Source organism: Balearica regulorum, chromosome Z, assembly GCF_011004875.1.
Source record: "Balearica regulorum gibbericeps isolate bBalReg1 chromosome Z, bBalReg1.pri, whole genome shotgun sequence".
Classification (NCBI taxonomy): Eukaryota; Metazoa; Chordata; class Aves; order Gruiformes; family Gruidae; genus Balearica; species Balearica regulorum.
The window spans coordinates 54,781,597-54,796,701 of NC_046220.1; the positions used below are offsets into that span (position 1 = coordinate 54,781,597).

Here is a 15,105-nt window from a genome sequence, read left to right on the forward strand (position 1 = left end):
GTGGAGTCGCTCTTTACATTATGCACTTCCACAACTACATTCCTCCATTACTTTAGAGTCCTTCTGCATTTCTGTAAAGTTCTGGCTCATGACAGACCTGGATTTAAAGTCTGGTGAGAGGATTTGAACTGCTGTAGTGGAATGTCCTTGGTTAGAAGTGTTTCTTAAAATGTTTTTGTTTTGCTGAACATTACTAATGCTACATTTTTATCCTGCATGTAAAACTCAGCTTTTAAAATTATTTTAATAAACAATTATTCCCTGTACATGGGATTTGTTAGAGAAGTTTCTTGGAGATTTGATTCTGTACGTTTTAATATTTGAGAGTTTGTTTGTATTCATAATACAATTTGGTAAGACAGCCTCTTGTGCTGGATCTCTCCAGAGCTGAACTTAGGATCAGATGAAGAACGGATTTACTTCTTGAACATTATTACACTTCTACAATCACACATTGCAAGAAAATTGGCTTAAATCTGGGGCAGTTATATTTGAAGAATTTGTGGTAACGGTAGAATTCTGAGAACATGCAGACTGAACGGAATCTTCATAAAGCTCAGTAAAAGAAGAAAGATCTAAGGCTTGCTTTTGATTTGTGAGCCTCCTATGCTTTTGCCAGCTATCTATGAAAACTCTGGGGAGCTCTAGACTGAGCTTTATCTACTTGTAGTGAAATCAACTCCTGTTTTCTGATTTTTTTCTTCCCTCATTCATTTCAAGAAGTTTTATACGACTTCAGTGACAAATATGGTTGCCTCCATGCAGAGCACAGAGATGAAGAAAACACAGTGGCTAAAATCTTTTGTTTGGTGAAGCATTACACCTGAAAATGTGTCGTATACTGTACTTGATTGCTAGTATCCGACCATAACCACAATGAGAAGAGAAGAAAGTCATTGTGCACTTGCAGATCAATTCTCAAAGGTCTCATAAGCCAGTACTAGAATTCTTGAAGCAGTCCGGTATCTCTTCTAAAATGAAATTTAAATTTACACAAGGTCTTTATGCTATTTCAGTCAGATGTATCCTCTCAAAAGGATCTTCAGTGGTTTCATAAGGGGCTTTTTTGCTGCTTCCTGGACAGAGGGGTGATTTTCAACTGTTTTCTAATTTCCTGACAGGAAAAGGAGAAAATAAGCTGAATATAGCCCTTGTCAGAACTACTACAGAATTTCTGTGGAATTGGAATCTAATTAATCATATGAAGTTCTTCAGTAAAATCCAGGCATTTTTATATGTTTCCCATATCACAAGCAATTTTATGTACTTACAGTTCATAAATGCAAGCTTCATTCCATCTGAAACTGTAATATTCAATAAAATTTTCCCCTGATATGAGTCAAAAATGTCCTAAATGATTTTTGGTCTATATTTTACTGTCTTTGCTTGCAATTAAATGATCTGTGAATACTGGCAATTACACTGCCTTCTTTTGCCAAATCACTGAAGTATCAGTAAAGGGTCATCATTTAAATAGCTACAAATTAATCACAAAATCCAACCTTTAACACATCCATGCAGTGATTTTAATGTGGAATTGCCCCCTAATGCCTCTTAATTTTTCTTTTTGTGAATTATAGCTGTATTGCATCACAGGACATTAAGCATGTTTCAGCTCATGGGACTGAGTCAGTCATGTTTTTAGAAATTGAAAACAAATGTTATAATAGGATAAATGATAATATTTGAAGCAATAACAGTTCCCTAGTAGGCATGCCTATTTAATAGATTGCTTAGGTTTTCAGCTTGTAAACATAACGGTATCTCTCACTGGTTGAAATGATAGAATATTTTTTTTTTTTTTTTTAATTCTAAGTTTGACACCAATTCTAAGTAACACCAAAAGCTGCAAACCAAAAGGACAAGAAAATCAATAACAAGTGTAAAATTAATTTGTGAAATTATTCTCATTAGCTGAATTATCATTGTTAGCAGAAAGTAGATAGGAAAGTTTTTTGATGTTCCAGTGGCATATTAGTGAGGATTCTAACTGCATGGCAGTTAGTATGGTACCATATTAAGAAGTGTGTATGATAGCAGAAGAGAAGGAGAAACAGGATAAAGATTTCTTACTCTTGTATAGGAAACTATTGGAGTTTGAAGATATGTGGGGGCAAGGAGGGAGGAAGTTGAAATATTCATAGCATTGTTTCCATTTTTTACCTGGAAACTGAAAAGGGTAGACACATGGCTCATTTATAATTCGCAGAGTTGGAATGTCCTGAACACCTTAAGGTAGCAAAGTCTCCTGCTGGATAAAATGATCCAGAGAGGCATGTGTCTGGAGCGTAGCAGAGCCAAATGCCTCAATAAATGTAGTGTGTCAACCCCTCTATCCTTATCGTGAAAACATTGGTGCATAGTAATGTGTTTGGGTCTGGTGTCACGATCTTCAGAACCTCTGCATAAACCTGTAAACTAGCAAATATCTTCTGTGGTACAGGATGCTAATAACTATTCCTCTCTGAGTTTGCTCATGGGAAGAATACATATATAAATGATAATAGAAGACGTGAAGGGAAGAAAAGTGCAAGCTTTTAACTGGGTTGGAGTTCTGCAGTTGTGGTCTGTAGGTACCAGTGAACCTTCTAATGTTTGATCTGAAAAATGGCATATCCAGTTATAAACATGGAGCTGGAACATTAATTCATTAATACATGATAGGAAAAAGAACCATATTCTGAACTACTGAGAACATCTGCACTGCCAAACCTTCTTATTTCTCACTTGGCCAGCAATTGTTAGGCTGATAAAAACTGAATGCAAAGAGCTTTCATTTCAGGAATGGTTTAAAACTTTGTATAAACCAATCTGACATACCACTGTATGCTACTTCTGGTGATTTCTTTGCAATCAAACAAACAAAACAAAAAAAAAGCCAAAAAAAAACCCAACCCAAAAAAACCCCAAGTAACCCAATAGTGAGACAATTTCTTGAGTTTTTCATCATGACTATTACCAATGTTAAGTTCACTAAGGTTTCCTGGAATGCAGAGCTTTTATTATACAAGGTAAATGAACTCCCATTTAGCTAGGATAGCCATCATTTCATTTGTCTGTATATTCTCTTTCTCTACAACTCCCATTGATCAATGTCATTGATTGGTAAGTTTTCTGAAGCTCAGAATATTGATTAATTCTTGTCACAGTGGCGTCTACGAAAGTTGTGATTTCTGTTAGCAGAAACCCTCAGTTGTTTGAAGGGAATCTGCTTCTGGGAAGAGTAACTGGTGGCAAGAATACATGGTTAACAATATGTAAATGTGGAATCTTAGAAACAAAACTTACCTCATGTGAGACTAAATCATCTTTCTGCTCTGTAGTTCTCTCTGATTTGGTTGTAAGTAAATGCAGTTTGCTGGTAACTGGCAAAGATTCTTCAAGCGTCATACAAGAAATAGTTTACCCTTAGTTCTCGATTTCAGGATGGACTTACAATATTTAGTATCTCATTTAAATACAGGAACTGTGAGAAGATCTTGGGTTTTATATAATTGTCCTCTAGAAGCTGGGTTGTAATTATGTTTATGTATTTCTATCTCTTTTCAAAAAATGGCAGTTTGTGATGTTCTTAAATATCCTTAGCTTCGAATAATGTCAATGTCTGCAGGGTTTATAAACTGTTGCTTACTATACTATGTAGGGCATTTCTTGTCACTCAATGAAAACAGTTAAGCATTTAGAAGGCCAGAAACTATCATTCATTGTCACAGACATGACATGACCCTGGATATAAAAATGATATATAAAAAACATTCCATTTTACGCTTGTGCTTTATATAGCTACATGTATGCAAATAGTTGAAATTAAACTTCATAAAGTTCAGTCGTATACATGGCTGCAAAAAGATAGTCGTCCATCTGAAGATTTGATGCAGTACAGTTGGTATCCAAACATCGCCATACAATAATTCCTGTAGAGATTTTAGGAAATACTGCACACAAGTTGCATATTCAGACCTTCAGTATATTTCCTGGTCTTGTGTATTCTGTAGTCTTTTTCATATTCCTTCTACATCATTCCTGTTCATTTATACAAAATGTGTAATAAAGGAGCATGTATGGCTAATAGTAATCTCCTCAAGGTGAGAATTCTAAGGCTCTTTTTCCTCTGCTGATTGTGTAACATTGTCTTCAGGAGTTATTAAAGGTAGCCCATGCATGTAACAGACAACAGACAAGGCAGGGAGGGAATGACTGAAAATCCTTGAAAGTCTGGAACCTTTTGACAACCAATATCACTAAAATACACTGCTGTTAAGTAGGTCTATTACGGAGACAGTAATTCTCTTGGGTCCAACTGAATATTTCATGACCAAGGTTTATTCCTGTGCCAGGCTCACAGTAGCTGATCCATGTCTTCTTCTACCCTCAAGTCCCACCAAAGAGGGGAAAGCGACTTAGAATCATAGAATCATAAAATGATTTGGGTTGGAAGGGACCTTAAAGATCATCTGGTTCCACCCCTGCTGCCATGGGCAGGGACACCCTCCACTAGACCACATTGCCCAAAGCCTCATCCAACCTGGCCTTGAACACTTCCAGGGAAGGGGCATCCACAACCTCTCTGGGCAACCTGTTCCAGTGCCTCACCACCCTCACAGTAAAGAATTTCTTTCTAACATCTAATCTAAATTGACCCTCCTTCAGCTTAAACCCATTACCCCTTGTCCTGTCACTACACTCCCTCATAAACAGTCCCTCACCAGCTTTCCTGTAGGCTCCTTCAAGTACTGGTAAGCCGCAATTAGATCTCCCAGGAGCCGCCTTTTCTCCAGGCTGAACAATCCCAACTCTCTCAACCTGTCCACACAGGAGAGGTGCTCCATCCCTCTGATCAGCTTCATGGCCCTCCTCTGGACTCACTCTAACAGCTCCATGTCTCTCCTGTACTGGGGCCCCCAGAGCTGGACGCAGTACTGCAGGTGGAGTCTCACAAGAGCAGAGTAGAGGGGCAGGATCACCTCCCTTGACCTGCTGGTCACACTTCTTTTGATGCAGCCCAGGACACGGTTGGCTTTGTGGGCTGCAAGCGCACACTGCCGGCTCATGTTGAGCTTCTCATCAGTCAATACCCCCAAGTCCTTGTTGAGCTTCTCATCAATCAATACCCCCAAGTCCTTCTCCTCAGGGCTGCTTTCAATCCATTCCCTGCCCGAGCCTGTAGTTGTGCTTGGGATTGGGCCGACCCACGTGCAGGACCTTGCACTTGGTCTTCTTGAACTTCATGTGGTTCACAAAGGGCCAACTTGCCAGCCTGTCAAGGTCCCTCTGGATGGCATCCTTTCCCTGCAGGATGTCGACCACACCACACAGCTTGCTGTTGTCGGCAAATTTGCTGAGGGTGCACTCAATCCCACTGTCCATGTTGCCAACAAAGATGTTAAACAGCACCGGTCCCAGTACCAACCCCTGAGGAGCACCACTTGTCACTGTTCTCCACTTGGACATTGAGCCGTTGACCACAACTCCTTGAGTGTGACCATCCAGCCAATTCCTTATCCACCGAGTGGTCGATCCATCAAATCCATATCTCTCCAATTTAGAGACAAGGATGTCATGCAGGACAGTGTCAAATGCCTTGTACAAGTCCATGTTGTGGATTTTTTTCTAGCTCAGAGTTGTTCCTGCAGAATCTGTTACTGTGCAGAGAGCTAAGTAGTAGTTTCTTTGGCCTCAACAGGATTGATGCAACTTCACTTCAGCTGCTGCCTAAGACCAGCAACTGACTTAACTCAGAGCCTGTGAGGAGGCACTAACTTTGCCTCTGACTGATAAATATTACTCCACCACTCTGGACAGTAATTCATTACTATGATTTCAAGCTTTGTCTTTAAGCATATTTTACTCCTTTTATAATCTGTCCTTTGAAATAATGTGACTACTGGTCATCCTGGTCCAGTTTCTGGCCATTCTAGATCTTTCTTACATTTTCCTAGAGCTGCAAGACAGACATTTGAGTTAGTTACCAACTGGGTAACTCCCCAGCCTGCAGCTGGCACAGCTACCTAGGCATGACTCTGCATTGCAAAGAATAGCAGCATTGCCTAAGTGAAAAAGCAGAGTACAGAACAATTTTGATAGGAGCTGCATTGACAGAGTTGGGGAAAGGATAGAAAGTTTACTTCCAAAGCACAATAGAAATGTATAAGACTCATTTTTCTGTAACATTGTTTGCTAATAAGTTTGCCTTGTAAACAGAATAGCAATAGTAGCATGTTTAATGAGTTAGGAATCATGCTACGAATAAAGCTTGAATTCTTAAAGGATTCATCATCTCCAGTAATTTCCGTTTTTAAGAACATATATTTCTAGAACATGTTGCAATGTGTTTTGTTTCTATTATAGTCAAGCCTGAAACTGCAAGATGCAAAGATCTCATATAAAAGCATTCCACGTTCTCAATTGCTTGTAATGGGTGTTAAAGGAGTTTGTTTATTTCAGGGCACTGACCTCTTTCATAAAAGCTGATGTTCATATTCAGAAAAATATGCTGTTCAAATCAATGTTACGAAACTTTAAAACTTGAATGCCATACAAGTAAGCACAATGCATGAAATAGTCCCTCATGTTTTCCCTCCTGTGTTCATTTCTTTCAGTGCTGGAGTTGGCAGGACTGGCTGTTTCATTGTGATAGATGCCATGTTGGAGAGAATAAAGCATGAAAAGACTGTAGATATTTATGGCCACGTAACTCTAATGAGAGCACAGAGGAATTACATGGTTCAAACTGAGGACCAATACATCTTTATCCACGATGCACTGCTGGAAGCAGTGACATGTGGAAATACCGAAGTGCCAGCCAGAAACCTGTATGCTTATATCCAGAAGCTGACACAGATTGAAACAGGCGAGAATGTCACAGGAATGGAACTGGAATTTAAGGTACTGGGATTTTATTTTGTGGGGAACCAAAATCAAATGCTGTAACACTTAATGCGGCTCTGTCCTCCACCAGTGGTTTCCAGTAATCAAATGTTAAGACATTGGCAGACTAAAATTTTAAATTAGGAAGATGGTCCTTTGTAAAATTTACCATTCTATCTTCAAGTGGTGTCCAGACAAGAAGCGTTCAGTGAAGGTGTTTTAACCCTGCTGTACCTTATTGTTTCAATAGCTTGAAATGTGTGTTTGTGTAATGGTTTAATGCTCAAATTTGTCCATACGCATTAACGGAGCAGACATAAAACTTTTATAAGGTGTTAAGGGAAGCTTTACAAATATTTGAGTAATGCAATAAAATATGGAAAAGTAAGCATCTGAAATTGAAATTATCTGTTAATGTATAATGAGCTGAAATCGTAAAATCTGATAATGTCATTTGGTTTTGTTATATCTGACCTCAATTCTTTTTATTTATTTTCAAAAGCGTCTTGCTAGCTCTAAGGCTCACACTTCAAGATTCATCAGTGCCAACCTTCCGTGTAATAAATTCAAAAATCGCCTTGTCAATATTATGCCATACGAGTCTACAAGGGTATGCTTGCAGCCAATCCGAGGAGTAGAAGGCTCTGATTATATTAATGCCAGTTTCATTGATGGATACAGGTACTAATGTTGATTTGTTCTCATGTGGACTGCTTTAAAAGTTTACAAAATTATGTATGTAATTATACTGAAAATAACAAAATTTAGTATTGAACTTCAGTAGTGTTTATTATCTGTGCATGCCATGTTTGATTGGGTGTTTTTTTAAATATTAATAAAAGGGTTAGATTTTTACCCATGCAATAGAGGAAAATTCTGTAAATGACATAGAGTCTTGAAAGTTATATATTTTTACCTACCTTTAAACCATTGAGAACTCCCAGTATGTTTTACATGCTGAAAGTTACTGCACATTCATAATTTGGAACCTCTATTCCTTCACAACAATCTGCTTAAACAGATACATAGAAATAATATAGAGGAGATACACTCCCTATGTCAAGGTGATAACTTATGATGTTGGAACTCATTAAAACTAGACATAGCTGCCAAAAGCATTTTATACATAAACAGTTGTGTAGCCCACTAGCATCTTCATGACAACAGGGAGCAATATGCCCTCAGCTGACTAAGCAGCTGGTAGAAAAAGGCAGGAAGGAGAAGCTGTACAGTTTCCCTAAGGCAGTTTAGGTGTACCTGAGTATCTGAACCCACAAAGATCAGTTTCTGAGCCCCTGCTCATAATTGGAAACACCTTTCATCTCCACCGTCATCCACAAAGGTGTTTCTGTTGACTGTAAGAAGCAAGAACAACATGAACTCGTCATCATCTTATAAAGCTCCTGATCCAGAAGCTTTTAACAGCTTGGTGGTAGCTTCCACTAGTAGTGTTTTCAGGCCTGGAAATGCAGTGCACTCCATCCCTGAAATTTCTTCCTGCCTTACTTTTGCTGGAGGCATCAGACTGTTGAAAAGGAGTTAATAAAGAAACTGCTTGATGCTATAATTCCTAAACTTAATAGATTGTTAGACAGTTATTTCTACAAAATGAACCAGCACAACTAAGTGTTTCTTAAGTGCTTTTTACAGCACACAAAATTGAGCGATTAGAGTTGCATTAAAATTTGAATAATAATGGTAAAGACATACATCATAATATTAACAGAGTAATTTCCCTTACAAAGTTCTAAAAATAGAAAGACATAGTTTGATTAAACAATCATAAAAGGTTTCAATGTGCTTATTATTAATAGTATATAAATTTTTTCTCTAGATAGTATTTACATATAAACAATAACATGTATCAATTTGATTTTTTTATTAAAATATTTTTCTTAATTTACTTCATTTTCAATATAGACAACAAAAAGCTTACATAGCTACACAGGGTCCTTTAGCAGAAACAACCGAAGACTTCTGGAGAATGCTCTGGGAGCATAATTCTACAATTGTGGTCATGCTCACTAAGCTACGAGAAATGGGCAGAGTAAGTAGGGCTGTAATATTCCTTTACTAAAATGTTTGTTATAATGGTTTTTTATTAAAATATTTCATTATGGGAATTTCTAAAGATAAAGGTAAGGATTTAGGGTCCTTCTACTTTTGAAATGTCAGTGGCATTATTGATCACCAGGTGTAAGGTCTTCCAGTCTGTAGATGTGTTGCAATAAACAGGCTAGACATGGCATTTTGTTGTGGGACACACTAAGATTCAGCAACTGAGTTTGCATGTTGATATTCCAAAGTATGCAGAGAGAGCATTGCTGTCTGTTGAACAATGAGGATTTCTTATTTGGAAACTTCTCTTTTGCAGTGTCTGGTTTTAACAATGTTAAAAGCAAGTGTGATATTTTTGAGATCTGAATATTTTCTGTATGGTCATAGCGCTGAGCTTTAATGTTTCAGCACTCAATTTACAGTCCTAAACTCATTCAAGTGTTGCTTTTTGTAATGGAAAGAATGAAGCAGTTTACTATCTGGACAGGATTGCATCAAGGAAAAACTGGTATGTGATAAGTGAAATCTGAGTCAGGCCATGTATTTGGGGAATAGAGAAGATTCAGGACATGGCTAGTTCAGGCAAAGAGACAGTCTTGACTGAGGCCAGGGGGACTTGCTTCAACAGGGAAGAAGAAAGAAAACTGAAGGTGGCCTCAAGATCTAAATTCCATTCTGTATTGAAAATTAGGGTAGGGACAGCTCTTGTCACTGATAAATAATAGAACTGAGTAGAATTATAAATGAGTTCAGATGTACAGCGACCACAGAGAACCTCTTTGCAATGTAATATTGAAGATCATTTTTTATTCTAGGTATGGAACTTCATGTTCACAGCAAGACAAACAGTTCATGTTCCTGTCACTAACGGCGCTTTCCATGAGTGTCACATTTATCTGAGTGGAGAAGGGTTTATAGCAGTTTATGGTAGTGGGCTCCAGTAACAGTATTTTGCTTTGTTACTTTGTAGGAAAAATGCCACCAGTACTGGCCTGCAGAGCGCTCAGCCAGATATCAGTATTTTGTGGTAGATCCAATGGCAGAGTACAACATGCCACAGTATATTCTGAGGGAATTCAAGGTTACAGATGCAAGGGTAAGTTCACATAGCATTACACTATTTCACGTAAGTTTAAAAGGAAATGTCAATTTCTTTCTTTTCTCCTCTTTTTTTTAATTTTTATTATTATTAGAAAAACCTTAAGGGTGTTCTTTCTACAAGCAATAGGCAAAAGGCAGATAAAGTTTTTATGGGATCTTTATGTAAGAACAATTGACTTCATTCAGATCTAACATGTGGGCAGCACAACTTTGTAAAGTTCTGAATTTTTATTTGTGCTGAAATAAATTAGATGATTTGAGGACCATTTTCCCTTTTTTCCTCATTTCTCCCTTGAACATTTTTTGGGGCAAGTTTTGCACCACCCTCTAGGCAGAGTGAATATGAAGCTTAATGCATTGAGATTCAAAAACTGCAGGCAAATAGCATTTGTAAGAAGAGCTTGACAAGGTTTGCACATTATAATTTGATTTTTGGCATAGCATATTTTCAGCACTTTGTATATCTGCAGAGTAGATACATGCAGCTGTGACCCTAGCATCCTCATTTTCATACTGCATTTCTTATCTGAATTCCTGAGGCCAAAGCTGAGCACTGATATAAGATTAAATGTGCATAAACTTTAAATAAATATTTAGCATGTCTCAGACTTTTGATTTCTAGCACTTTAGTCTGCATGGCAGCAAAAATTACTGATAGCCTCCATTTCTGTAAGCACTGTAGAATACTAGTTGTTCAAGCAAAATAGCAGAGTGTACTGTCCAGGAATAACATGAGAGATTACTCAGAGTTGCCAGTCAGCACCCAAAATATTAGACTTTCTCATAGTTAGCTAGACTGCTGCTTTTAATGTTATTTTCAAGTAAAATTAAGTAGTACTAACAATTAGCTAGACAGTATTGTCACTAACCAAGTCAGCATATGCATATTTTAATTTGGCAAATGAAACTTAGGGGTGTGTTTCTGAAAAGAAACTGTAGACACACTGGATCTGATTTTCATTCTTTTTGAAATATCGTAATGATCACATGATTCATAGCTCCTGTAACATATTTGTGCTTAGCAAAAGTGGAGAACAGGGTCCTAACATCAGTCTTTAACCATACTTGTCAGCATAGACAGTCAAAGCCAATTTCACTACAACTGTGCTGATAGTGTTCATAGGTCATGTATTAAAAATCTGTTCCATCTCCAGCTGGAAGAGATTTTACATGACATAGTTCACAAAGCTCAGATCACAAAATAACAACAATGACAAAAAGCCACAGGTGTAGTTTAAGTGAAGTGTCTACCAACAGTATATATTTCCAGAAAAGTTCTTTGAAGAGTTTATAATGAACGAGGATACTTATGAAAGTCTGTTTACTTGTAGCTAGCAAACCAGTAAAAAATCTGAAAGGGTTGAATAACTGAATTTGCCAGAAATAGTTTTATTGGACCTAATATCAATACACCTCTTTTTAAAAGTGCCAAGCATACATGCACTTTGGCAGTCCTGTTGTACCATTTTACCATCACATATCATTGCTTCTCAAATCTTGTATACCTTGATGGTACAATTTTGGTTAAACAATGCACTGGCACGCTCGCAGGACCATCTTAAATTTTCTAGATATTCTGGGAAACTATAGCTCCTTCCAAATTTACTGGAAGCAGTGGGGACTACTTACCAGAATGCACATTATAGTTTTCCTGCAGTTAGGCTTTTATGGCTGTCACACCCAGTAATTGAGACCATCTAACTAAATTGTTGTATTCAAAGAGTAAGTGCTGCAGGCGGTTGTAACCAGCCTCTCTCCCTCTTATCTCCAAACCCATCTGTAAGGTTAGAATACCATCCATGCTGTGGCAGAGCCGAGCTGGCCAATTATTCCCCAGGGACAAGCAAAGAAGCACTCTGCCTTTGTAGGTGTCGGCAGCAAGTGTCTGGTGTGGAACTCCCTCTTATTTCTGAAACTGAGCTGTGAATTGTTGTAAGGTGAAATTGACCTCTGTAACTGTTTCAATTTACTGCTTCTGACTGCTTTGTACTCACTTTCTCTGTAAACTCCAGGGGTCAATATGTTAGGGCAGTCTCATTTAAGGCTAAACTATTAGTGATGGCTGTAAGAGACTATTATAAATTCTACAGCCTCATGAAAAGACAATTGAATATCCCCTGCGAGGAGCAAGAAGAAATCCAAACGGTCAGCTAGTCAATAGGACAATACATTAAAAGCCCTCTGCTCCATGTAGGGATCTGAAAGTTTGTATTTTGATAACCAACTCTGCAAACTGTCACAATATTCAAAAGTAAAGATTTTAATAAAATTTGGCATTTGTATTTGGACTGCTATTAGCAAGCATCTCATTAAAAGAAAGCAGCGCTGTTTATAATGTCAGTAGAACTGTGTAAGAAATTGCAGATCAGTTCCCAATATGCTTTAATGCTAGTCCAACATCAGAATAACTAATTTTACTTCTGTGCTCATTAAATAATAGCATTAAATAACAGAAGTTATTGCCATTAAAATGAAACCAGAGCAGTTTTCACAGACTTGCACTGGATTATTGAGTTATTACAATCCTGAAGTATGGTAATACAGTTGATGCCCCCTCCCGGGAAGTGTTCAAGGCCAGGTTGGGTGGGGCTTTGAGCAACTTGGTCCAGTGGAAGGTGTCCCTGCGCATCGCAGGGGAGTTGGAACTAGATGATCTTTAAGGTCCCTTCCAATCCAAACCATTCTAGGATTCTATGATTCTGTGGTTTAGATACACTTAAAAAAAAAAAAATGTTTATCATTAAATCTATTTTGCACATAGAAATTTGTGATCTTTCTAGTGACAACTTAGAATTAAGTAAAGCAGCATCTTTCTTATCTTTTCTACCCCTGGAGTTAATGTTATTCTAGCACAATTCCTGTCAGGTTCAAAAATTGCTGAAGAGCTTCCATCTCCTTAATCAACATGTTGCAAGTGAGTCAGACTAAAGGTTTTCTTTCTTTACCTTAGAGGAATGGGAGGTTATTTTGGAGGGAATCAACCTATTGTTTTGTCTTCTTAATTCATTAATTAATGTCATGTGCCTAAGAGTGTCTGAAGGGTGCAATTTCCTTATGTCTTCTTGGGGAAAAATGAGATCAGAGAGACCATTATGAGAGAAGTCTGCATTAACAAAATGTCATTTAGGTAGGAAATATTTAGTTCTTTTGTGTTGATGCCCACAAGAAATAAAATTGGGTAAATGATTTCAAACAGATTTTCTTTTTTTTTTTTTTTAAGTGGGCAAAAACATTCCACAGAAAGGGACTACTAAATTGTCACAGTGGTCTAGTGGGATATAAGGGATACTAAGTCAAAGAAGTGTAAGTGTGGCCTCTCATGGAGAAGTGGGTGGCACACACACTCATTTTCTGTTTTCCTTACTCATCTGAGACATGGGAGACAAAAACCCACAGTAAAAGAAGAAACATAAAAGCAAAGTATTAGGTTTTCCTTTGCATATTTTTAAAATCACTTCTATTTCATTTCAAAGATCTGTAATAGCTGAGTGATTGTGGTAGAGGGGGAAAAAAAAGAAAATTGTTCTTGCCTTCAGTGTAACTTGTTGCTTTTTTGAGGGATCTCCTGTAATCATTTCAATTTTTCATGAGTTTCATGTGGAAGACCATATTGAAGACATGGCAGGGTAGGTGCTTAGGAAACAGCATGTCCAGAGGCACTAGTTCACATCAGCAGCTCATGTGCCCATGCTTTTAAACATTTCAGCTGTGTAGATTGACAGTGTCAAAATCATCAAGAACAATGTTTGAAAATTCAGAACAAATTTTACTTCATCCATTTGTATTGTATTTTTTCTATTTATACGTCCTGACCATTTACACATTAAATAGGCATACAGCAGAAGTTGGTGTTTAATACTTCCAGTGGCTTCCTTATAGAAATAACCATGCTGCAGTATTCTGCAATTTTAAACAATCCTGTTGGTATTCCTAACCAAAGGTAATGAACAGCTTCAGCCAACTTGTTTTGTGAGAGAAAGAATTTTGACTGAGTCCAAGCTGTTAATGAATGAAATTACAATGATTGAAGGGAAGTTTATGATTTGTTAAACAACTGACATGTCTTGACCCATCTTCATCTAGGCAAATGTCCACCTCATATTGAAGATATCATCTGCAAAGAGGGCAATAACTAAACAAGTCTTATCAGTGAAGATATTCCTGCCATGCAGGAGATGAGCATATCTAGGAAATGTAGAGTCAGATTGGATGGCCTTATTCTACCTGTTCTGTATTAAAAGAAATTTGCAGTCCACAGGATTCAAAGCGTAACTTACCAAAACAATTGTATAACCTGGTGAGATTATTATGTCTTCAGCCACAGACACACTTTTTACACAGATGGAATGTCAGGCAACTCTCCTATCCAGTGCAGAAGGGAATCTATGCAATGTTGTTAATGAAACTGCACTTCTGGACCAATGTGTCCAAAATCACCAGCCAGTACTGAGATTGAAAGAGTCTTCATAAACATGATCTTAGCCATTCCCCACCTCCTCTCAATGTCCTTGTTCTGTGATTGTCTTTCTGGTTGTTGGCTAACTAACTTCCAGCTACTGAAACATGCTTTTGGGATGCATTATTTGTGTCTTTTGTTAAAGGATGGCCAGTCCCGAACAGTGAGGCAGTTCCAGTTCACTGACTGGCCAGAGCAAGGAGTGCCAAAGTCTGGAGAAGGATTTATTGACTTCATAGGCCAAGTGCATAAAACAAAAGAGCAGTTTGGTCAGGATGGACCAATTTCTGTTCATTGCAGGTAAGTAAACAAAGCCTCATATGCAGAATTGTTTTTTTCTGAAGTTGATTGCTGATTGCAGTGAAGGTGTATATGTAAATGGAATTTCATAGATGAGCTATCAGAAAATATAATCAAACAGAAGATCTAAAAAGGAACACATAGGACTGCTTTCTGAAACAGGAGCTGTTCTATGATATCCCAGTTGCACAGAAAAGATTCTTCTGAAATATGTAGAAGCATGTGATTTTTTCTTCACTCAAAACTGTCTCTAATGCAAAACAATCTGGTCAATACTACACACAGAAAGCAGTAGGAAGAGCCTTATCACAGGCTGCTATATC

At 37.7% G+C, this 15,105-nt stretch overlaps 1 protein-coding gene across 23 annotated transcripts in view; it reads left to right on the forward strand.

Annotated features, from left to right (window-relative positions):
- Nucleotides 1-15,105, forward strand: part of PTPRD (protein tyrosine phosphatase receptor type D) — a 382,032-nt gene that overhangs the window by 358,696 nt on the left and 8,231 nt on the right. For all 23 annotated transcript variants that reach the window (XM_075741216.1, XM_075741218.1, XM_075741220.1 and 20 more), the window contains 5 exons: nucleotides 6,600-6,885; nucleotides 7,370-7,548; nucleotides 8,788-8,914; nucleotides 9,896-10,021; nucleotides 14,628-14,782. In XM_075741216.1, coding sequence (XP_075597331.1) covers nucleotides 6,600-6,885; nucleotides 7,370-7,548; nucleotides 8,788-8,914; nucleotides 9,896-10,021; nucleotides 14,628-14,782 — 873 coding nt within the window. The remainder of the gene's footprint in view (nucleotides 1-6,599; nucleotides 6,886-7,369; nucleotides 7,549-8,787; nucleotides 8,915-9,895; nucleotides 10,022-14,627; nucleotides 14,783-15,105) is intronic.